Source organism: Mauremys mutica, chromosome 8 (assembly GCF_020497125.1).
Source record: "Mauremys mutica isolate MM-2020 ecotype Southern chromosome 8, ASM2049712v1, whole genome shotgun sequence".
NCBI classification, from domain to species: Eukaryota; Metazoa; Chordata; order Testudines; family Geoemydidae; genus Mauremys; species Mauremys mutica.
The window spans coordinates 15043726-15068738 of NC_059079.1; the positions used below are offsets into that span (position 1 = coordinate 15043726).

At 44.8% G+C, this 25013-nt stretch overlaps 1 protein-coding gene across 5 annotated transcripts in view; it reads left to right on the plus strand.

Moving 5' to 3' along the window:
* FGGY (FGGY carbohydrate kinase domain containing) overlaps positions 1-25013 on the plus strand; it is a 372408-nt gene that overhangs the window by 126495 nt on the left and 220900 nt on the right. For 2 of the 5 annotated variants that reach the window (XM_045026481.1, XM_045026479.1), the window contains exon 3: positions 24609-24692. The exons of the other annotated variants lie outside the window; for them this stretch is intronic. In XM_045026481.1, the coding sequence (XP_044882416.1) occupies positions 24641-24692 (52 nt within the window). In that variant the 5' untranslated portion in view covers positions 24609-24640. The remainder of the gene's footprint in view (positions 1-24608; positions 24693-25013) is intronic. 5 annotated transcript variants of the gene reach the window in all.

Genomic DNA, 25013 nt, shown 5'->3' on the forward strand with positions numbered 1-25013 from the left:
TCAGGGCTGGGACAAGAGGTTGGGGTGTGGGAGGGGGTCAGGACTCTGGGGTGAGGCCAGGGACGAGGGGTTTACGGTGCAGGAGGGGGCTCTGGGTTTTGGGGGGCTCTGGGCTGGGATAGGGGATTGGGGCCTGGGCTTACCTCGAGTGGCTCCCGGTCAGCAGTGCAGTGGGGGTGCTAAGGCAAGCTTCCTGCCTGTCCTGGCGCCAGCAGCAGGTCCAGCTCCTAGGTGGAGGCGCACAAGCAGCTCTGTGTGGCTCTTGCCTGCAGGCATTGCCCCCCGGCTCTCATTGGCCAGTTCCCAGCCAATGATAGTGCAGAGGCGGTGCTGTGGGTGAGGGCAGCGTGTGGAACCCTGTGGCCCCACCCCCCACCTAGGAGCCAGCCTGCTGCTGGCCACTTCCAGGGTGCAGCACGGGGTCAGACCAGGTAGGAACTAGCCTGCCTTAGCCAGGCAGCACGGTGGACGGGACTGTTAACTGCCCGGTCAGCGGTGCTGACCAGAGCTGCCATGACCCAGTGCCTGACATGCCATGACCCAGTACTGGGTCGCAACCCGCAGTTTGAAAACCACTGTTCTAGTAGCTGAAATCCAGGCTACAAAGGGAGAGCACATAAGAGGCTAGGAAAACAAAGCAGAGGGTTAGTGGCAGGGTTTTTGGCTGGAGAATATAGATCAGATGGCCACAGAGACACACAGGAGAACAGGATGGCAAGGGTGCTAGTACTTCTACCTGTTACTCTTGAATATATTGTAAATTAATGCAGGAGTTGAGCAGGAATATGATCCAAAAACAATTGATGGAAGAGTCATTCACATGGCCTCTATTTCTGCCCTGGCCCTATGACTCAGAGCATTAATAGACATGACTAATGCAATCTCTCCCACAAATACTTGCTGCAAGTAACCTTGATGCTGCCTGGCTTCCCATCTTACATGGAACCCACAGTTTTTCCTTAGCTGAATTAATCCAGTTGTGATATATTTAGCAGAACAAACTTCCAGTGTCCCTCATTGCTAAACAATCATTTGGATGTACCATAATATCTTTGCATCTGTGATTGGACTATATAGGCTGCAATGGGTTTTCTTTACAAGCAATTTCCTCCTACTTTCCCCCCATCCTTCCTGGGAGAGACTGGGATAAATTCTGACCCCACTCTATCCCCTTTATTGCTGCGCTGGCAGAAGCAGTTGAATGGCCTCTTGAGGAATCCTCAGATGTAGACATCCCTGCCTACCCTTCTGTGCAGCCCTGAGCTTGTCCAATTACCTAGGCCACCTTCAAATGCTACCAATCACATCTGCCATCTTCTCCATCCACTTGGCTATCTTCCATCCACAATACTCTGATTCCACCACCATTGAATATGTATACAGTGGAACCTCAATTTTTACAAACACCAACCTTATAACTGGCTGTTCATGTGAACAATTTTTTTCCCAAAGGAAAAAAATGACACAACATAAATGATATAAAAGAAGGAGTCGCCATCCTTCACATTTTGATTGTTTGCAGTGGTTTGAAGGACAAGCAGGCAGAGATGCAGAGCAATATACTCCAGGGCCAGATTAAGGGAAATGGAGGTCTGGGGGTGTTATAGTATTGGGGGCCCCTCGTTGCATATTTAATTCCTTCCCTTTACTGTTTTACCAGCACTCGTACATGATGCCAAAAACTCTATTGTTAAATTTCCTTAGTTTATTTTAGTTCCGTTTTTAAAATGTGATGTACCAATTGTAAAGCTGAATGAAAGTTGAAGGAAACAAAACCATTTTAATTCTGACACCGAAGTGGTAGTAATACACACAGTGATGCTGTGGCTTTGATTACCTACTTACCAGGGCTTAAATTCTCAGAGATGATTTCCCAGAGCCCCCCATTCACCTCCACCCCCAGTTTCAGGGCTCCAAGCTTCAGCTGCAGGGCTGGGGTGTGGGGGTGTCTCTGGGCTTCAGCCCTATGAGGGGAGGAGCATCGAGGCTTGGAGCTTCTGCCCCGTAGGGTGCGCTGGGGCTCGGGCTTCTGGCTGAATTTACACCCTGCTAATTAGCGCTAACAGTAGTATTCAGTTACATTATTGGTGGGCCAGTTAAGGCAATGTCCAAACTTGGAGGGCCAAGGCGCACACTCTCTCTCTAAGGCCAAAGGGGTCTCCAGGTGTTTGCTCTCTAGTGAGCCTGCCACCGGCCATGGATCAGACCCTTTCAAGAGTGGTATGCTGGATTTTATTTATTAATCTCAAAATAAAAGGTTAAGTCTTCTGGTGGACAACATTCCAGCAAACAAATAATTATAATTATACACAGTAATGCTATTAAAACAGCATGTTGTTAATATTAATTCAATTCAAACGATGAAATTAAGATTAGAAGTGAAACACATGAGAAATGAACAGACATCTAATTACCCTTTTCTTATTGCCTGAAATTTTCACATTTACTCGCACCATCTTTTTTCTTTTTTCCCGGAAAAGCCTTGCGCAGTATGCAATCAAGATAACTAACGAAAGGACATCAATTACTGATTAATTGATGCTGCATAAGTATCTGATTAAGTATCTGATTAAAAGTGTACTACCGTAAATCAAAATATATCAACGCAGCCTAGCTCCGCTGTGTTAAGGAAAATGAAAAGTTTCTAAATTAAATACAGGGCATGATGGTAAACAGAGGGAAAATGAACTGAAATGCATCCTACTAGCTCCCATCAATTCAGCCCCCCCAGGTCCCATCACTTCTGCCCTCTAGCCTCCGTCCATCTGCCAGGGCCATCCACTTCCCAGCTCCTCATCAGCTATGCCACCCCCAGCCTCGCCTCTGCTCCTATTGAGGTCCTTCCACCCCTCTCCCAGGTCCGGGGGAGGGGCTGCAATGGGGGCAGGGTCCTCCCTCCCCCTTCAAGGTGGGGGGGCAGCTCCAGGGGGTCTTCACCCCCTTCCCAGGCAAGGGAAGGGAGGGGTGAGAGGAGGAGCCATCCTTGCTCACAGGAGGGGAGGGGGGAAGAAGGAGTGGAGCCACCCTGAGCTACTTTCTCCTCCTCCCTCCCCTCATGTGAGCAGGGATGGCTCCTCCCCCTTCCCTTCCTATGAGAATAGGGTAGCATCTCGGATTAGCAGCTGCTTCCCAGGAGGTGTGAAGGAACAGCTAGGGGCGGGGGTGCCACAGGGAGTCCTCAGGGAACAGATCTGGCCAGAAGAATAATGCAATAAATGATATATATTTTGGGGGTGTTCTCAAAATCCAAGGCCCCGGGCTACAGCTCCTAAAGCCCCTGCATTAATCTGACCTGAAGACACTGCAATTTATTCACTGTATCTACAGCCATGTTGAGATGTTTAGTTTTAGTTACTTCTGGATTTTATTAACTCCTCAATTCCCAGTGAGTTTGTAAACTAGGGGTTCTACTATATCATGTTTGTATTATTGATTTGTCCCTCAGGAGAAACAACTCAGTTGTTAATCAAACTTGTGTTAACAACCATCAATCTTAAAAAGCCAGGGACAGTAAAGGGAACACAAACCACAAACGTTCAGTGTAATTGGGAAGTACTGAATAGAAGTAAAAGCAAACCACGTCTGAACTAGTGCCAACATTTCCAAACTTGGGTGTTTAAATTTTGTGTTCTGCCGGCAGATGAAACCGTGCCACTTGACTGGGCTTAAAGGCAACATCTTTCACTGTGATGTATCCAAAATGAACACTCACTAACAACAGTTGTTATTTCAGAGCTGACATCTGCTGCTTGTTTGGATGGCAAATTGGCGAGGGTTTAAATTTGTCATATTGGTCAAAAACAGAATAAACAGTCAAGTGGCCATGGAAACCACATACAGTTTTTTCCTGTTTCTTTCTTTCTACATTTTTCATGAATTCAGTGCTGGTGAATGAAGCCAGATTGGCAGCCCAGGAAACTGAGGCCCTCTGCTTAGCCATAGGACAGGGGAAACCTAGTCTAAAAGCAAAATGTGTACCGTCTCGCCAAGGTGCCTTCAGGCTATGCCGGCGTGGCCAGCTTTAGGGGTGAGGAGATGGTTCAGTCCTTGGCCTCTCTGCAGAGGCTGCAGACAAAGATGGGGGCTCTTGGGGCTTCAGCCCCATGGGGCACACCTGCCAGAGCTCAGGGCTTCAGCCCCACTGCAGCTGATGCCCCAAGACCCCTGGCAGGCGCCTTCCACAGAGCTGAAGCCCCAACACCCACCTCCCTGCTGGCATAAGTGCTGGAACTAAGAGTTCTGGGGGTGCTACTGCACCCCGTGGCTTGAAGTGGTTTCCATTATATATACGGTTTACAGTTTGCTTCAATGGCTGCCAGCACCCCCACTACCAATGATCAATGGTTCCATGTCTAGTTGGCAGCCGGTATCAAGCGGAGTGCCCCAAGGATCGGTGCTGGGGCTGGTTTTGTTCAATATCTTCATTAACGATCTGGAGGATGGTGTGGACTGCATCCTTAGCAAGTTTGCAGATGACACTAAACTGGGAGGAGTGGTTGATACGCTGGAGGGTAGGGATAGGATACAGAGGGACCTAGACAAATTAGAGGATTGGGCCAAAAGAAATATGATGAGGTTCAACAAGGACAAGTGCAGAGTCCTGCACTTAGGACGGAAGAATCCCATGCACTGCTACAGACTAGGGACCGAATGGCTGGGCAGCAGTTCTGCAGAAAAGGACCTAGGGGTTACGGTGGACGAAAAGCTGAATGTGAGTCAACAGTGTGCCCTTGTTGCCAAGAAGGCTAATGGCATTTTGGGTTGTATAAGTAGGGGCATTTCCAGCAGATCGAGGAATGTGATCATTCCCCTCTATTCAGCACTGGTGAGGCCTCATTTGGAGTACTGTGTCCAGTTTTGGGCCCCACACTACAAGAAGGATGTGGATAAATTGGAGAGAGTCCAGTGGAGGGCAACAAAAATGATTAGGGGGCTGGAGCACATGACTTCTGAGGAGAGGCTGAGGGAACTGGGATTGTTTAGTCTGCAGAAGAGAAGAATGAGGGGGGATTTGATAGCTGCTTTCAACTACCTGAAAGGGGGTTCCAAAGAGGATGGATCTAGACTGTTCTCAGTGGTAGAAGATGACAGAACAAGGAGTAATGGTCTCAAGTTGCAGAGGGGGAGGTTTAGGTTGGACATTAGGAAAAACTTTCTCACTAGTAGGGTGGTGAAGAACTGGAATGGGTTACCTAGGGAGGTGGTGGAATCTCCTTTCTTAGAGGTTTTTAAGGCCAGGCTTGACAAAGCCCTGGCTGGGATGATTTAGTTGGGTTTGGTCCTGCTTTGAGCAGGGGGTTGGACTAGATGACCTCCTGAGGTCCCTTCCAACCCTGAGATTCTATGATTCTATGAAAATTGATCCACCACCCTGCCTGCAGGGCAGAAGCTCCCAGCCCCACCACCCTGCTGCAGGGCAGAAGCTCCCAGCCCCACCACCCTGCTGCAGGGCAGAAGCTCTGAGCTCCCCCCAAAAGCCTCATAGGGAGAGAATGGGGAGGGCATGGAGGGCTTCAAGAGCCGCGCTTTAACAGTAAAAGAGCCACGTGTAAAAGGCCACCCCTGTTCTAGGAGCTGCTCAGTGCTTTGCAGGCCTGGTCCAATATTGTTTACAGAATATAGCCCCTGATCCTGCACCCGATGAAATCAATTTGAGTTTTTTTGCCAGTGACTTTAGTGGTGCCAAGATTGGCCCCCACATTTATACATTCACTCTGTATGTTGTTAAAACCTTTACTTTGTGAAATGAGAGGGAAGGGGTGTGCGTGTGTGTGTGTGTTAAACTACATAAAACATTTTTCCAGCTTTTCCCCCTACTTTTTCTTCCTGATGCAGACAAGAGGATTATGGCAAAATTATAAAATGTGCATTTGGGGTCTCTAATTAGAACTGGACAGAGACTGAATTAGCCTAACCCACCTACCTTCCTTCCCGAACTGCCAAAGTGCTCAGGAAGAGGAGTCAGGTGTAAGTATGCAAATAAAAGCTCTATTTATTGATACTGGGAAATGGAGTAGGATAGGTGTGCCTCATGGGAAAGTCCTTTAGTATTTAGGAGACAGTGAAATGTCCTTTTGATAGTATTTTAAAAGCAATGTAGAGAATGCTCCAGCATGGATTATCTGAGCACCTCACAATCTTTAATGCATTTAACCTCACAGCTCCCCTGTGGGGTAGGGAAAGTGCTATTGTTCTCAATGTCCAAAGGGAGAACTGAGTCACAGAGAGACTAAGTGACTTGCTCAAGGTCACATAGGAAGCTTGTGGTAGAGCAGAGAATTGAATCCAGGTCTCCTGAATCTCAGGCCAGCAATCTAACCACTGGACTATCCTCCTTCTCGGTTCACTTAATGTTTGTGGTGACCTTTGAAATTTTCACATGAAAGTCTTGATGGACCAAATATTGAGATCCTGATTCATTTATTAGTTGGGCAAATTCCCATTACAAGTTTGTGTGAATAAGGATTGAGAAAGCCAGTGTAGCCGCTGAGTAAGGATGTCAAGATTTTGCTGTACAGTTTTGGAACGCACAGAAGACTCAAAAGCTATTTTGATTTCTCTTACAAACTTGACATGTGCACTCCAAATACTTTAATTAGATATATAACACCCAAGGCTGGGATTTTCAAAGGATCTTAAAGGAATTGGATACCCAACTTCCATTGAATTTCCATGGCATCTGGACACCTAACTCTCCTCAGTTCTTTGGAAAATCCTATCCCAACCTTTCTAGTGTGCTGTTCTCTCAGCTAACACAGAGCTGGCCGGTTTCTGAATACTCCCTACAGCAGGTCGACCAACTGCTCACAGGCAGCCTTTGAAAATCGTCTCCTCCTCGCTGGCTTCAGCTCCATTGACATCTGTTACCAACAGGGAGTTCACCACACCCACACCTCGCTAGAGTACAGAAAGCACTTGGCTCACAGAAGCAGACTTACAAAGGGAGGCAGTGTTTTTCTTCTTATTTGTAGGAAAGAAAATGTTAGTGCAAAGATCAACAAGTAAAAACATAACTGAAAGGCTGTGAGCAAGGTGGTAGGCAGCTCATGACTGCAATCAAACTGTGATATACAGGCAAACTTTCTGATAGTGACAAAGTATAATTCTCCTAGTGCCAGCACAGGATGTACAAACCCACCTGGAACCCTGGGTAATTACTTAGGCTTAAGTGGCTTCACTGCTCCAGTAGCTGAACTAGCTAGTTTAAAGCTATCTCTGGTATGTCTCTGTGAGCTGCAATCACACTCAGCGATTAGCAGTGTAGACATACCCTTAAGGCAGGTCTACACTACCACGGGGATCGAAGTTCTGAGATCGATCCACTGGCGGTCGATTTAGCAGGTCTAGTGAAGACCCTCCAAATCAACTGCAGATCGCTCTCCAGTCGACCCCTATACTCTACCCCTGACAAGAAGAGTGAGGTCAGTCGACAGGAGATTTTCTCCCATTGACCCCCCCGCAGTGTGGACACTGCGGTAACTCGACCTAAGGTACGTTGACTCCAGCTACGTTATTCACGTAACTGGAGTTGTGTTGCGTAGGTTGACTTACCACGGTAGCGTAGACATAGTCTTAGTGTTTCAATGACCCCTTACTTATAAGGCCAGTCCTGACCCACATTTAAACAGTTGTGCAGGTGAGGTAAGCCCCATAGGGCTGAATAGACAAGGTGTCTAATCCTGGAGATAATCACGTCTCGGGGGTTGGAAGGGATCTGCACCTGCTGTGTGAGTGGGGCATGTGGAAATGCCCAAGGGCTGGGAATTTACAACTGATGTCATCGCAAACAGCTCTAGATGGTGCTCAACCTTCTCTCCCTTTACTGTTGGTGCTAATTTCAGCCTTTGCCCCAGCACAACTCCTCTGAGGATGGAAGCGGGGGAGAAGGGTGTTGGGGGCTGCATCCAACTTGTGACATTGAATTAGAGTTTTGGAAACATAAGCCAAGGACACCTTTATTGGGCTGTTTGGCCCATTCAGTCTTTCCCCACCTATCAATCAGCAAGGGACGAACCCTTCCTACCCAACCATTGGGAAGTTGGAGGGGAGGCACTGCAATATATAGGAAGTCAGGCTGGCCAGAGTCACAGACTCCTCCCTTGAGAATGTGGTGGCATTGGGCAGCAACATAGGTACTCTGCCTGCTTCAGGAGTGTTTCCTTTTCAGGATTCAGGGAGGTATTTGTGGCTGCAAAGCCCAGCAGCACTACAGAGCTGCTGAGCACTCCGTGCTGTTGATACTGCTGTGGCCAGGAGTTAGCCTATTGTGAAGCTGTCTTGTGGAGAAAAGGGCCCGCTGCAAGGAGTTCTGCTGCATTTACAAAAAGGGATTGAAGATGACTGAGGTGCTGCAGCCACGCATATACATTTGAACAGCTACAGAGCAGCTGAAAGCTTTTATTTGTCATTGATCATAAAAAAAAATGTTTTCATATAAGTCTTTGCAACACATTTTATAATTGAAAATGCTGGGTGCTTGTGTAGGACAGAACAGAGCTGACGTACGAAGTGGGAAATAGTGGCAATCATGGGTCTTAACGTGTCATTCTCAATCTGCCACCCCCAGATCGAAAGGTATGATTATGCTTCCTCAGTTGGAAACAGCCCAACGAAGCAGTGAAATATTATTTTCAAAAAGCAACTGTGCCTGACAGAACCTCAATTATTTTTTTTAACTGTGATAATGCACTTAGAACAGTCGAAGGTTTGAGCTAAGCATAACTGTGGGGAGTCAAATATTAAATATGACTAATACCTACAAAGCATTTGACGTAAGTGTACATCTGTGAGAAAAATATTTCCCATACATTTCTTACCACACCTCTTGGGTTAAATCTATTGCCCTTGTATTCAGTATGTAAAATATGTTGACAACATTGTCCCGATTTTAAAGTCATAAGAATATGTGTCAGAAAACTGGATATGTTATGAATAATACTGGTTATGTTATGAATAATAATAACGATAGAGCCAATGGCACTAGTCCCATGAGAAAAAATTACCCAGCATGAGTAAGGACTGTAGGATGATAACCATAGTGCTTTAAATCTTCAAAACAGTGTACAAATATTAATCTCTGCATCATCCCTGAAAAATAAGATGGACACAGAGTGATTCTGCCCCACTGAAGTAAAGGGGAGCTTTGTCACTGACTTCAATGGGTGCAGGATCAAGCCCTAAATTACTTCTCTAAGGCTAAATAGTGAGTCAGTGGAGGAGCCAACAGTAGAGCTCAGGAGTTTCTGGATTCCACTCATGTAGTGTATTTCTTGGTGTTCTGGTGACACTCAAGCCTTCTAGTCTCTTGGTGTACTGAGTCTCCAGAACTACTTGATAGCATTAATGTGTCTGTTTGACAGTTGAGGCAACAGAGTTTTAAATGATTTTCTTCAGCCTCTAGCGATGATCAAGTGTCTGAGCAGTTTCAACATATGTAGTGGTTGGGGGACTTCTAAATTTAATGACTATGTATAAATGAGTTCTGACACCCGGGGGTAGATCCTCTGCAGCACCCTGGTGGCAAAAACAACCTGAAAACTTGGGGCATCAGACCCCTGGGGTATTTCTACAACTATGTTGGCTCTCCACCATCCCCATATTAGTTCATACCGTGGGGGTGTGGGTAGGAAGAGGGGGTGTGGCTGGAGCATTACTGGCCTCTGGATAACTCCCTGTTGGAATGGGCCTTATGGTGTGAGGTCCCAGAGCTCTGGCTCCAACTTGAGCCCGAATGTCTACATCGCAATTAAATAGTCTCGTAGCACAAGGCCCATAAGCCTGAGTCAGCTGACATGGGCCAGACACCGGTATTTAATTACAGTGTAGACATACCCTATGAGTCCAGGGCCTTCCAAAATCGTTACTTTGAGTCCATTAGTGAACAGTGTACAACTATACATGTTTTTAGCCTTCCTAACTGGTGGTACTTAATTTTAGTCAGCCATACTATTTTATTCTTCTGCACTTGAGTAAAAGTGAATTCTCTGCTTTATGGCTCAGTCTATTCTTTCTGCACATGCATAATTTCCATTGCTGTTAATTACACAAGTTTGCACAGCGAGGAGACTAAATAAACCCGAAAGTTATTTCAGTCACAGTTTCAGTTTGAGCTAATAGTTGTGTTCACCAAGGGCCTGATCCAAAGCTGATTGAAGCCACTGGGAATCTTTTTGCTGACTTCAAAGGGTTTTGGATCAGGCCTCAATGAACAGATTTTTATGCTCTGTTTAGTATTGTATTACAAATATGTCTCACATCGTTGGTTTATTGTTGAGTAATGGCTTTAGAAACTATTATTTTTCTTGGTACGTTAGGACAAGAAGACGCTTGAAAGTCTGTCATTTCCTCTTAGAAAAATTGACCAACCAAAGCAAACCATAGGGTAATCCAGTAAAAAGATATCTGGAAGTCTGGTTTAAAGGGAGAATCAGGGTTACAGTAGGATACCCATCTTTTAAGTAATAGGTTGACTTGGTCAATTGATTTGCTCCATTTGCCTTTTTATCTAGTTATGGTTACTATGTGAAGAAAGAATGCATAAAGCGAATTACCTTGGAAACACTCAGCTGTTTCAAAGCAACATCCTTTTCAATGAAGACAGTCAGTGACAAAGGCTGAAATGCTTCTCAGGTTATTTACAAAAAAAAAAAAAAACTAAAAGAAGTTCAGTATCATGGCATTTGCCACAACTTCTGCCTTGTGGGAGAAGCATGTTCTGAAGAAGGATTTGGAGGAGGAGAAACTGCCACCAATGAGGGCATTCCTGGTGGGAAAAGTACAGGCCTGTGGGTGGGAAAAGGACACACAGGAAAGTTCCCCAGTGAAGCTGCGAGGTGGTGGTAGGCAGGGTGAGGGGGGATTACTGTGGCTTGGTAATTGGATGTGTAGGCTGGGGGCAGGTTTCATAGAGCCTTGTTGGAAGTCAGGATGGGGAGCCTGAATTTGATTCAGAATGTGCGAACCAGCAAAAGGACAAAACAGCAGGGCTGTCACGTCCGGAACAAGGAGTAAGGAAGATGATCTTAGCATATGTCCAAAAATGCTGCTGCTATGTCCTTTTAAGGCCCTCATACTGTAAAGCTGTAACATGAGAACCCCAGTACTGTAGTGTTGACAGGAGCAGTCAGTAGAGTAGGAGCTGGTACAGAATGTGAAGTGGGCTGCTGGAGATCGGCCAGTAAAACTAGCTTGACCTGTTCTCCTGTGCAAGTACCTTGGATTTGCTTTCCACAAAATAGTGCACTCCCCTTTCCCTTTTCCTAACATCTTGGCCAGCTCCTGCTGCTACTGAAATCAATGGGAATTTCACCCCTCTTTCTGTGCCATTTATCTCTGTATAGCACTTGCTAGTGCTTGCTCCATTCCCTGTGCCAAAACTTGTTTCTTAGCTAGGATATTTATCAGAACACACTTTCTAGCATCAAACTGATTCGCTTGCTCTCACAAGAGTTGGTGTCACCTAGTTGTTTATATCTTTCTAATCAGATCACAACTGGTCTGTCTTGCTGAGAAGCTTCAAGCCTCATCGAGGCAGTGGTCTTGCTGTTACATTTAAATGTTAGGTCCTGATCCTGCTCTCGTTGACGTCTATGACAGAATTCCCAGGGGAGGAGGATTGGGCCCAACTTTTAAATGTCATTGTTAAAGCTTTAACACCCAGGGATTTCCTTGAACACTTTATAGTTACATTCCCAGCTTTGTCTCTGTTTCACTGTCCATTGTTTACTGTTTTCCCTAATCCTCTCAGAGATTTCTGAAGTTTTATTTTTGCCTTCCACTGACAGATACAAATTTATTGTTAGTAGCTTTAATGTACTCTACATATTGAGTTCTCTCTTCTTTCATGTTTGTAGACGTTTGTTTGGGTTTTTTTTTTACCCTTACATTGTCTAAAGATCATCCACTCAACCAGTTACCCCTATTCACAGCAGCAGCCTTAAGCCTGAACTTCTAATTACTCTGACTTGTTGCTTAATTAGTTAAGTTTATTTAGCACCTTGAAGATGTAAAATGTTATATAAATTCACAGTATTGTTATTTTAATTTATTATTTCTGAACTCACGTTATCGTAGGGTCAGACTACTTTTGACCTTTTTATTTATCTCCAGTGATGTAACCCTACCATTCCTCACATCCCTTCAGAAACCAAAAACAACAACCAAAATCATCCCTGGAGTAAATTCATTGGGGAGTTCTGCCAGGGATCAATTTAATTCTCCACTACTAATCTCTGTTTGCACCTCAATTTCTCCCACTTTGACTCTCCTCTTGCTGTGACAATTCCATTTCAAGTGGGTTGTTAAATGGAATTATACAAGACTTGTGCTTAACATGATTTAGTAGAACCTACCATAGATGCTACAGAAGTATTTATGATACACTTAATCTGATTTATACAATGAGAGACTTGAAATCCAAGGGACATTGGTTGACTATCACTAGAGAATTATAGTCCCTATGCTTTATCAGAAGATATAGAAACACCTTTCTTTGGGTAGACTTTTTTTTTTTTTTTGCAGGCAGTTATTTAAGTTGTTAGGAGAGCTGGAGAACTATTTACAATGATCAGAGAGGTAGCCGTGTTAGTCTGGTTCTGTAAAAGCAGCAAAGAATCCTGTGGCACCTTTTAGACTAACAGACGTTTTGCAGCATGAGCTTTCATGGGTGAATGCCCACTTCGTCGGATGCAAGAGTGGAAATTTCCAGGGGCAGGTAAATATAAGCAAGCAAGAAGCAAGCTAGAGATAACGAGGTTAGATCAATCAGGGAGGATGAGGCCCTGTTCTAGCAGTTGAGGTGTGAAAACCAAGGGAGGAGAAACTGGTTCTGTAGTTGGCAAGCCATTCACAGTCTTTGTTTAATCCTAAACTGATGGTGTCAAATTTGCAAATGAACTGAAGCTCAGCAGTTTCTCTTAGAAGTCTGGTCCTAAATTTTTTTTGCTGGAGGATGGCCACCTTAAGATCTGCTATTGTGTGGCCAGGGAGGTTGTAGTGTTCTCCTACAGGTTTTTGTATATTGCCATTCCTAATATCTGATTTGTGTCCATTTATCCTTTTCCTTAGAGACTGTCCAGTTTGGCCGATGTACATAGCAGAAGGGCATTGCTGGCATATGATGGCATATATTACATTGGTGGATGTGCAGGTGAATGAACTGGTGATGGTATGGCTGATCTGGTTAGGTCCTGTGATGGTGTTGCTGGTGTAGATATGTGGGCAGAGTTGGCATCGAGAGTTTACAATGAACAATTTATTCAGTAAATTTAGTCCCTGTTTCTTAATGCAAATTATCTACAGACAGATTTAGATTTGTTTGCTATTCAAAACTAAACAGTGAATGGTTTAGCAAACATTTCAGCCTAAGGGTTGCTTGCAAATTATTCTCCGTGACTATTAAGTATTTGTTATTCATAAATCACGGTTTGTGATTGGCCACTTAAATCACAGGGTATTGTTTCCTGCTTACTGATTGGATAATTCCCAAACCTACAAAGAACAATCAGAATGGCCACATAACCATTGCTGAAATATATACTTATACAATTAGAGTTGGCTGAGTATTTTCAACATTCTTTTCTTTCTGCAAACATTCTTGTGAACAAATATTAATTCTTATAAATATCCACTGTAAACTAATAGAAGAGGCTGTGAATATGTTTCATATTGAATAGAAACTGCAATTTCTATTCAAATGTTCATTTTTTTTTTGCAATGTTTGGCCGTTGTTTCTCACCATCATTGCAAATCATCCAGTTAACAGAAATATTCAGAGTTTTATGGGTATTCAGGCTACTCTAACTTTGAGATGTGGCAGAATGATAGTAGTAATAAAAATAAATAGTGCTGGTGGTATCCAATCTGTTTGCAAGAATCTTCCTGATTTTTTTTTCTGTAAAATTATGATTTTTTTTTACCAGCTTTCATTACTATCCGCCCCTGGAAAAAAGCATGAGTCTACTGAGATGTTACTATGTGTGAGAATCTTGATCATTCCCCCAAATCTGCTTTTTGTGGGGGGTTCACCCTCCCTTTTTTTCCTCCTATGATATAGATCTTAGTCCTGATGTCTTTACTCAAAGAACCGTCCTCTCAGCTAAGTCCATGGAACTTTGAATAAGTATTGAGTATGGATGTCGAAGTAAAATGAATATGCCTGATTTGTTATTATATGAATTGGAAGCAATTACAATTCTCTGTCCCCAATCTTGCTTGGAAAATTCACATTTAACCCAGCAATACATTTTAATTAAAGACCCTCCCATTTCTCTCTCTCTCTCTCTCTCTCTCTCTGTATGTGTGTGTATATATATATATATATATCCTTTTCTTTCTAGCTAAAATCCTGCAGTGATCTGTAATAAATTCATGTTGCGTTCACCTCTTTATTACTAACCTTTTTGAATAGTTTTAATTAAGTTTCTGATCACATTATAGCACTGATGTAAGGACTCTCACTGACCTTTAATAGAATAGTGGTAATAGAGTACCTTCTGCTCATGTGTCCTTCTTTGATATCACAGCCCCTCTGTCTGTAAAATCAGCCCTGAAATCCTTTGTCTGCTGGAGATGCATGCTGAATTAAGAAATACTACTCTGTGGCAATGCATGTTCGCATGTATCAGATTGCTACCAATCTGCCAAAACAGCAAAATTATTTGTTGGGATTGTTAAACCACATTGAAACTAGATGGAAACTGATTTGCAGCCTCTGAGATTAGACAAAGCTAAACGATCTAACTTTTCTGTAGTATGGCAGTCACCAACAGAAGATTCCAAGTGACTTACTGTAAAATAAAAACACACAAATGATAGTTTCCATATGGCAAGAAATGCTTCTCCCTGTGTGAACTTTTTGGAGTGTGCTGAAAAACAAAGGGTGTAGTTTCTTGTTAATGATCAGTGCTGTATCAAGTTCAAATTCAGATGCTGACATTCTAGGATCTAGACACCCAATGGTATAATCAGTTAATGATATAGAATTTTAAGGACTGTTTATGCTCCCATCAAATTCAAATGGTTTCTGGGTGGGAAGGATACATTTGGCAGCTGGCCAGATTTTTGTCAATCTGAATATTTAAACCAGCTGGTTTTCTTTTCCTCCTTGCATGGTTGGGCTCATTAGTTCTTCTAATAATCTGCAGCTCATGATGCTGTTAAGAATTTTATAGCTCAAGGCATATATCATATGTCTCCCTCATGAAAGGTGATTATTATATTACTTTAATGAGTGTGGAAGATCCATACTCACAGACCTCTTGGGTTCCATTCTTTGTGTGCTCAAATCAGCATGTTCTTCTTATAGCATAACAAATGATACAATCAGCTTTAGATAATAGTCGCCAGAACATGTAGTCAGGGGAGATGGGGACAGTGGATTGAGACTTCCCAAGGTGACTTATCTCTATATTGACTCTTGTCAATATTGCTGTCTCCATGGAGATCTGGGTGTTTCATGAACCCTCAACTGCCCCTACAGATAAAGGGGGTCCATAGATCAAAGCGATCAGTTAGACAGGTTATCTAGGGCTTTATATTTCAGCAGGAGAACTTGGTCTATGCAAACCCTGACTGGAAGCCAGTAGAACTAGAATGGACTTAACGGGCTACATTCACAACAGAGGTAAATGAGTGCCACTCCGCTGAAGATAAAGGAGTGACACACACTTATACTGGGATGGAATTTGTCATATTTACTTGATTTTATTTTTAAAGGAAGGACTGGTAGAGCATCTTGGCTAATATGCTACCATTAAATGCATTCACAGAACGACGATAACTCTCTCACTTATTCTTTTGCCTGAAGCCGGTACTTGGCTCTGAACACTGCTTTTAGAAGCAGTTGAGATCCATAGATAATGCAAAAAGAACAGGAGTACTTGTGGCACCTTAAAGACTAACAAATTTATTTTAGCATGAGCTTTCGTGAGCTACAGCTCACTTCTATTTTAGCATGAGCTTTCGTGAGCTACAGCTCACTTCTTCGAAGAAGTGAGCTGTAGCTCACGAAAGCTCATGCTAAAATAAATTTGTTAGTCTTTAAGGTGCCACAAGTACTCCTGTTCTTTTTGCGGATACAGACTAACACGGCTGCTACTCTGAAACCTGTCATAGATAATGCAGCGAGCCTGCATTATTTCTAGAGAGATGCCTTGATTTTAGCTGCAATGGTAAATTCCTCTCTCGCCCTCCCCTATCTTTGTTTCTTTTAGAGTTCTGTAAGGGCAGGTCTACACTAAGGGCGGGGGTCGAACTAGGGTACGCAAGTTCAGCTACGTGAATAGCGTAGCTGAACTCGAAGTACCCTAGTTCGAACTACTTACCCATCCAGACGCCGCGGGATCGAAGTCCGCGGCTCCAAGGTCGACTCCGCCACCGCCTTTTGCAGTGGTGGAGTACCGGAGTCGACCGCGGCGCTTCCGGAGTTCGAACTATCGCGTCTAGATCAGACGCGATAGTTCGAACTCCGAGAAGTCGAACTCACCGCGTTGACCCGGACGGTAAGTGTAGACTAGCCCTAAGTAACAGGATCCAATAAGTGTCTGTTGCTGTTTCACTCTTAAGCAATGGAACTCAGGTTTCATCACCTTCCAAACTGAGAATTTATTAATCCTAATAATACTTTGTATTTACATACTTCATACTGCCTCCCTACCGTCTCTGCTCCTCCATTGTTCCCAGCCAGGTCCCCTCATTTATCAGCTTCCCCCACAATCTCCTCCAGGCCTTCCCCCACCTAGCCCCTATGCCTGGTTCATTCTTATGTAAGTTGTCTATTGTTGTCCCACTTCCCTACCCTTTGTCTATTTTTCTACTGGCTGTTAGACTGTGAGCTCAAGAATTGTCCTTTCATGCATATTTGGAAAGCTCCCAGCTTATCCTGGCCCCTACAACAAACAAATATTAAATAATAATAAAAGCATCTTTCATCAGAAGACCTCAAACTGGTTTGTTATTGGAGCATCTATTATGGAGAAGCTGAAGCCGAGAGAAATTGAAGAATCTGCCCAGTCTTAAACAGCAAGATGGCTGCAGAGCTGGAATTAGAACCCAGGTTTCCTAGCTCCGTGTTCCAAACAGAGCATCTCGCTGCCCTCTGTGAGGGCTTTCCCGCAAACTCTATTTAGGGCAGCTGCACCTCTCGAGTTTTTATACCCTATGGCAGAGGTTTCCAAACTGTGCTCCGTGGACGTGTGTTTATTTACTTGGAGCTGGTGCTGGTTCTCCCCTTGCTAAATTGCATTAAAAGAAAGCTAAATATACCTTAAATATTTTCCTAATGCTACTTTTCCTGTCAGCAAATCTGCTGTAGTTGCCATAGGGCTGTTCTGCTACTGTTAGGAGGGGAAGTGGGCCAGGAGAGAATCCATGCTATTGTCCATGCTATGAAAAATATCTAACACCCTAAGGCCATGGTGATTCCACTCTAACCTGTTTCAAGAGGACTTTCAAGGGAGCGTTCTGACCCCCACAGGGCTATGGGCTACGGAAGGGCTTCAGTAGGGTCCCAGATAGACTTCTCCTGTGGGCAGGGTGCAGAAGAAGCAAGCCAGGCTCAGGAGAGTTGTGATATGTCCCTGTGCCATTCTCAAGTTCTACCCCCATTCCTCTCCTGCTCAGCAGCACAGAGACAGTGTCAGACTCTTCCCTCAGGGGAAGACAAAGGCAAAAGGCCAGTTTGCCCCCTGAAAGTGCTGGCTCCCAGAACATGCACGGACCAAGTGGGCAGGAAGAGAGTGTATCCATCAGCCCCTTCTAATCCAGGGGTGTAAATGTACGGTTGTGAGGGGGAGAGCACAGAGGCAGTCTTGCGGGGAGACACAGGAGAGATCACAGACACCTCCTTGGTACCTGCCACCACCCAGCAGCACCAGTCCTGGCCTTTTATTTGTCTATGCCTCACAAAAATGGCCAAAAAAACTTCTTCAGACCCCATTGGTGTAATTTTAGGATGAATGGGAGGGAGCCATCTTCCCCTCCCCCAACTTTCAGCTTGAGGAGGAGAACATTGTGTTTCTCCACCCGCCCCTACTTTCGTCCCCTGCCCCCCCCACCTCTTGAGGGGCAGAAGGAAGGCAGCAGGGGATGGAGGAGGAAGGCGCAGCCTCAGGCTCAGCGTACACTCTATCCCCACCTCATCCACTGATCAGGGCCAGGGAAGGGGCAGCTACAGTGGCAGTCCCCTGCCTCTGGCCCCTGTTCTGGAGCAACTACCGGCTGCCTGAGTGCAGAGCACGGGGGCTTGGCAGAGCACAGGCTAGTGGGCCAGAGGAGAGACTGAGCTTTGGCTCCCTGCCCAGTGCCCACCATGGCACCAACGCCGCCGCCTCCTTCCCCCACCATAAAAGAGTCAGGTATGTATGGGGGGTGGGTTGGAAACATGGCAGGGGAGGGCATTATGGGGGACATGAGATGGGAAGGAACCCAAGGGGGCACAGGCTTGAATGGGTTGGAGAGGGGAGCTAAGGAGGGATGCAGACCCAGGGAGGGCCCTTGTGGCTGGAAGCTGGGGAAAGAGACAGGTTTCAGGGAGGAAAGGAGACAGGTGTGCTGAGGGAGAGGGGTTGAGGTGAGGGAGAATGAGAGGGGTTTGGTGGGACAGGGAGGAGTGCCTGGAAATTTGGAAGGAGGAGCGAACACAATGCTGTCAACACTCATGATTTTATCTCTGAGTCTTTGGTGTTCTTCCTAAAGCTTCTGCTCCTGGAGTCTTGTGATTACATGAGAATCTTAGCCCTCTTTTTTTTTTTAAAGTAAGTTTCTAGCCTCATGGTTGCAGAGAAAAGCTTGAAAACAGTGACCTATGTTCATCTGAATTTTTTAGAGCAGCATTCTCAAACTATGGGGCGGGCCTCCCAAGGCAGGCACAGGAATGTGTCAAGGGAGGCGTGAGTTGTGTGCTTTTCTTTTTTTAATTGAAAAGCTCTGGCTGTCAGCCACGGGTGGCTGGGGCTCATGCAGAAGGGCCGTGCACACCCAGCAGGCGAGGATAAATGGCACAGCCGGAGCCCTGCCAGCTAGGCTCGGGTCTCCCTTCCCTTCCTCCCTCAATCCCTCACTGGCTGTCCTTCCCCCGCTCCCCCCAGTCCCTCTCCTGGAGGCGGCGGGGCTCTGGCTGTCAGCCCTGGGGTGGCAGCAGCAGTGCAGAAGTAAGAGTGGCAATGGGGCACTAAGTCTGCTGTCAAAAGCGATATCGACAAATGTCACTCTTCACATTTCCTCTCTTACTTCTGCGCTGCTGCACTCTTACTTCTAAGGCTATGTCTACACTATGGACTTTGCAGTGGCAGAGCTGTACCGTTACAGCTCTGCCGCTGTAAGGTCTCCCGTGTAGTCACTCTTTGCCGGCAGGAAAGAGCTCTCCTGCTGGCATAATTAAACCACCCCCAATGGGCGGCGTTACCTATGTCGACAGGAGAGCCTCTCGCTGATATAGTGCTATCCACACCAGCACTTTTGTCGGTGAAGTTTATGTCGGTCAAGGGTTTGTTTTTTCACACCCCTGACCGACAAAAGTTTTACCAGCACAAGGGTTAGTGTAGACAAAGCCTAAGTCTGCTGTGAAAAGTGATCTTGATGAATACCACTTTTCATATTGCCACCCTTACTTCTGTGCTGCAGCTGGCACGTGCTGCCTTCAGAGCTGGGTGGTGGTATGTGTACGTGGGGGGAGGCGTGTTAAACGACTAGACATAAAGAGGGGGGGCCGATCAAATAAGTTTGAGAACCACTGGTTTAGATCTTAGAAGGCAGGCAGTATCCCTTTAAATAGTCTGTGAGCCCTCTGCTGGTGCTCACTGTGTGCTGTGTTTTAGAAGTCCCAAGAAACCAGTCAGACAGGCCCTGCATTTTACCCAAAGTTTGGTGCATCTGTGGGAGGAGGAGGGAATGCCGAGGAAATAGTTCCACTTTGACTCACCTTGAAGTGATTTAAATATTTCTCAGCTTTGTGGATGGCTTCAGATACGCAGTTTGTAAAACGTTTGGCAGCATTTCAACATGCCCCCTTCCTATTACCATCCCAACTGGCACTAACTGTTCCCTGCATGGCAGCCTCCACAGAGGCCACAAAGAATGAGTCAGCCTGGGGACTGAAGTACCTTCTCGTTCAGTGCAGTGGTGCCGCCAAGTAGGTTCGGGATGAGAAACAGGCAGCGTGTGGGAAGCTCTAATTGTCACTGCCTGAGGTGGGCTTGTTCTGGGAATAAAGAGAGGGCTTCGTCTCTAGGGATGTCAGAGCAGCACTTTTTATTAGCACTGAGTTGACCTGAATAATTTAAACAAACCAACACACAACCGATGTAATTTCCGCTGAGGAAGTGCAATATGCACCCAAAGTGTCAATGCTATATTTTCCTGTCTGTTTAATGTAGTATCTGGTGAGGTTGGGGGGAAAAGGTGATGTTCAACAAATCCACTGCAACAAAGTCCTATATCAGGGAACATGTGACAGGCAGCCTCATGTGTGTGACACATACTCTAACAACTCCTGTTATATTAACTCCTTTGCACAGGGATGCGTCTTAATCCAATTCACAAAGGGAAAAGTTCGCCAATATTCCAAACCTTCAGTTTGTGAAAATGCAGCCTATGGAGGGACAGGATTAATTGATGTACTTGGCCCTTCCTCAGTGGTTTACCTCAACATTGTTCAGTGTATACATTCCGTAAATCTCATTGGGAGCAACTGCGTCAGTTCATGCTGCTGCTCTGCAAACATGTAGAAAATGTTATTAAAGGAACAAATGCACAGCAGTGCTGATGTGCATTTAGTTTTCCCTTGGCTTTGTAGATGGTCCCGAGCCAACCCCCCCGGATCCAAACACCTCTGAACTAGGGGCTTTTGGAATCCCAACTCAGATCTGAATCCAAATTCCAATGCTAGCCCTTATAAGAAGTGGTCTCATGTTGCAAGTGTGGGAATAACTGTGCAAATGAAAAGACATTATGCTAATTTAGGAGTAACTTATACTAACAAATGTGTGCAGTGTGTGTTGGATGTTGCCGGAAGCCTGAGCAAACTGTGTGAACTGGATGTTTGTACATTTAATGAGTATTGTGCCTTCTTTCCAGCAAACCTGACTCCTCGGTGTTAAACATTCCAGCCTGTTTCTCTATAATGAGCCAATCCAGAACCCTAGATCTGAACTCATCTGGTATTAAGGGGTTAGAATTCTGGATCCACATTTTGTAGCTCAGGCCCATCTGTAATTGGCTTTTGCCTAATGTTCTAAATGAATGGTCCCCGAGTGTCATGGCTTTGGTCAGAGGAGATAAGAGAACAGCACTGTTACATGACCTTGCAGGGTAGTTATTGATGGACTAGCAGCACCAACGGGGACGGTCCTGGGGAGGTTTGCAATGGTCCTTCATTCCTGTGGGAGGTTGTTTCACAGTCTCTGACAGCCCCCTGAGAAATCTCTCGCACAGATGAGCTTTAGCCTCTGGTATGTCTCAGAAGTGGAATTGTTGACCATGGTCTTCATCTTGGAGTGTTCGATGATCTTTTAGATATCCTGGGCTCAGGCCATTGAGCACCTTGAAGAAATTTCCATCTCTGGGCATTAGAATAGACAGGATTTTATGTCAAACACCTTATGATGTAAAAAGAGAGATCTGTTAGCCTTGAGCCTGACTCAAAACTCTAGATCATACAGCTCTCACACTTTGGAAGAGTTCAGATTGGCACCCAAACTCTGCAGCTTGGTCCACTATCTAATATTTACATGAACAAGAACAGCAAGTTAAGGCTACAGTTTAAGGTATAGACAGCTACAGAATCTATCAGTCTCCCCCATTTAGGATTTAAGTGAATCCACCAAAGACCAGATGAGATAAGAGAGAAGTTTTGCGCCATCAAAAAATATTGAACAATTGAATGTAATATAGGAGTTCCATGCTTTTGTCTGAAGTAGCTTGCATAAGCCATTGTCAGAGAAAGAGTCTTGAGACAGAGATGGACCAGTAGTCTGCTCTAATTCGTCAATATCTATATTCCAAAACCAGTTCTTTAATATTATTCTAATGTAAATGTTTTGTAGTACACCTACCGCTATGGGCCAACCTTGTTCCCTAGTGCCCAGCCTGACTGACTGGAGTGGGCACGAGGGAGATATTCTGTGTGAGAGGAGGTAGACAAATGGCTTCTCTGTGGCAGTTTTTCCAGCTTCTAGCATGTCCCTCCATGTAGGAAAGACAGGAGGTTCCCTCAGCATTGGCCCCCACTCCTTTGCTCACTTTCCTGTATCCCCATCCCCACCCACAGCACAAGGATCCTCTGTGGAAATGGTCTCGCCAATCCAGTCCTTGTCTTCTGTAGTGGAACCACACTGGTTCTGCTGTTTGTGAGTCCTCTAAGGCTGAGGAGAAAAGAGCTGGATTTGTCCCTATTTACATGTTGTTTAGAGTAATGTGCACACTAGAGCACCCACACATCTGACATGTTGGATCAGTGACACCGCAGCATAACAAATCTCTTACCTTTTATATTTCTGCTCTCCTGAGGATTCTCCCACCAGCATGCAAAGAATTTATGCACTTAACATCCGTTGACATGAATAGGAGAGACTCTTCTCACTCACAGACTTGTTCTTTCATTAGGCATCCAATGCTAATGGGAATTATGTGAATGGGAATCAAGCGGAGAATAGATCAGAAACAAACGCCGGCACAAGAAACTACTTAGGGGGCTTGCAGCTCTGTGCTGATTTGGCAGTTTACAGGCCAGATGAATCTTACCCTTTAGAAGCTGGAAGAAAAGGGAAAGAGGAGGATGTCATCTCCAGATCATCCTCCCCACCCCTCGTCAAGAATAGGATCAGAATGGAGAGAAGACTCTCCATTAGATTCCCCTCACCGCAACAGCTGGACCAATGGAGACGCAGCTCACATGCCAGTTTTCCCCACTGCCTTTTGCTCCCTAGGTCCCTTCAAATCATAAATGCAGTAAAGTGTCCTGAGAATGTTACAAAGATATTGTGTGTATGAGGTGGGGAGGTAGGGTGGCAGAGAGGGCAAACAGCTAAAGAAATAAGTCTCAGTATCATGCATTCCCAACAGCAGGCACTACAGAGATGAGCATTACATATTGTATCATGATAACACAGGGAGTTCAGTGTGCAGCAATGTCCTTTGAGAGTTACCCATACAGTAAAAGTTGAACATTGAAGAGGAAAGAAAATGTTATTAGGAAATGTGGCAATGACTTGAGCCCTTAATTAGATGTCAATGGTATCTCAGAATAAGCAATTTCCCAGTGGATTATCGTAGAGATGTGAAATGAATTGTAAGAGCTGCTTTACAAGCGTCGGTGGGTGCACACACCTGCCTACAGAAAGGCAAAAGACAGAGCGTAAATGTCTGGAATATTACATAAAAGCTGTCTGGTAGACCAAGCAGCGCAATTAAAATCCATCTTGCTTAAACGAACCCTGAGTGCAGGTCAAACAAATCTAATTTTTATTGTTCCTTAAGGAGATGTCTGTAGAGGAGACAAAGGAGGGATGCAGCCGCCAGGTTAAAAATCAAGATGCCTTAAAAAATTAAATGTTCACAATAGTGCTACAGCAGGCTAGATAAATGATATATTGTAGTGGTGGTTTAAAACTAATTGATGACTAATGTTGTAATGCATTCATAGCTACACTGATCTGTGATACATCTCGGTCATGCTGAAGGGACACTTCAAGGAGAAAAATTGCTAACTCTTTTAACCTGATGGAACTTGGGGGAAAAATAGTTACTTTAAGTGATAAATGGGAAGGTTGCGACCTCCTAATGTACAGCTGGGTCTTGCGATGCAAAATCAAATTACCATTAAACAGAATGTGATCCGTGAAGGAATTAAAACAAGCATGATCCAGAGCAAAGGTTTCTGTGGAGAAATGCAATGATGCAGTCTGGGTCTGACTGGGGTCCGTCAGCTAACCAGCAATTTAATAGTGATATGATCAAATTTCTGCAAAACACCAAGCAGTGGGGACAGCCTGGCTATCGAATTGTTGTAATGAGCTGTTATGGATTCATATGGCTTCCAAAGGAAAGTTCATTACATTTGGGACTGCAGGGGAAACTAATAATTCTTAGCATTTTTGTAGCAATTTACATATGCAATGCATTCTACAAACATTAACTAACTGGTTCATAAATAATTCAGTGCTCAGCAAAATGTGATCGTTTTGGCTTGGGGGGAATTTTATGAACTTTTTCTTCTTAGTTTTGTCTCACCTGGAGTTCAGGCCCTCCTGGGCTTCACTCCCCTAGGTTTCACGCCTGACCTGCACTCAGGGTTCGTTTAAGCAAGATGGATTCAAAGCAAAAGTCAGCCAAGATCTGCTTGCTTTTCATGTCTAATTCATGAACAAACATGGTTTCCACTGAAGGCCATAAACTGGCCCAGCTTTGCTCCAAGACTTGGCTCATGTTCATTGAAGGACTTGCTATATCCAGGGCACAACCACCGTCCTGTCTTGAGTTAAAGTAGGTGGGATCCTCATTAGGCAGGAGGTGTCAAAGAGGAGATACCTATATGTACAAGGCCAGGGTCTGCACAGTTAAGGACCTTAAAAACCTGGTCAGAATGATCAATCTGCCACTTTCCTCTTACCCAGGGTGAAGAACACAGGGTGGGCGTAATGTGAACATGGTTGCTCAATCCAAGGAGCAAACGCACTTTTCTGCATTCTACATGAGCAGTAAGTGACTGAGATGGAGTACTGGAAGTCCTGCTGTGGGGGAATTACAGTAATGGAGCCCTCATGGTCACAAGGCTATTTGTTCTTGTTGCAAGGTCATTACAGAATAAATATGACAACAACCTCCAACTGAAAATAACACTTTGTGCCACAACTGATACATGGATTTCTCTGGAAAGGCTGTCATTAAAAGATTAAAAGTACCACCAAGATCCTTCACTCACTGCCTCTGAATGGGCTCTCTCAATAAGCAGGAGCACGATGACAGAGAAAGCAATCTCATAATGGTGACCTCCACCCATTAGCAAGACTTCTATTTTT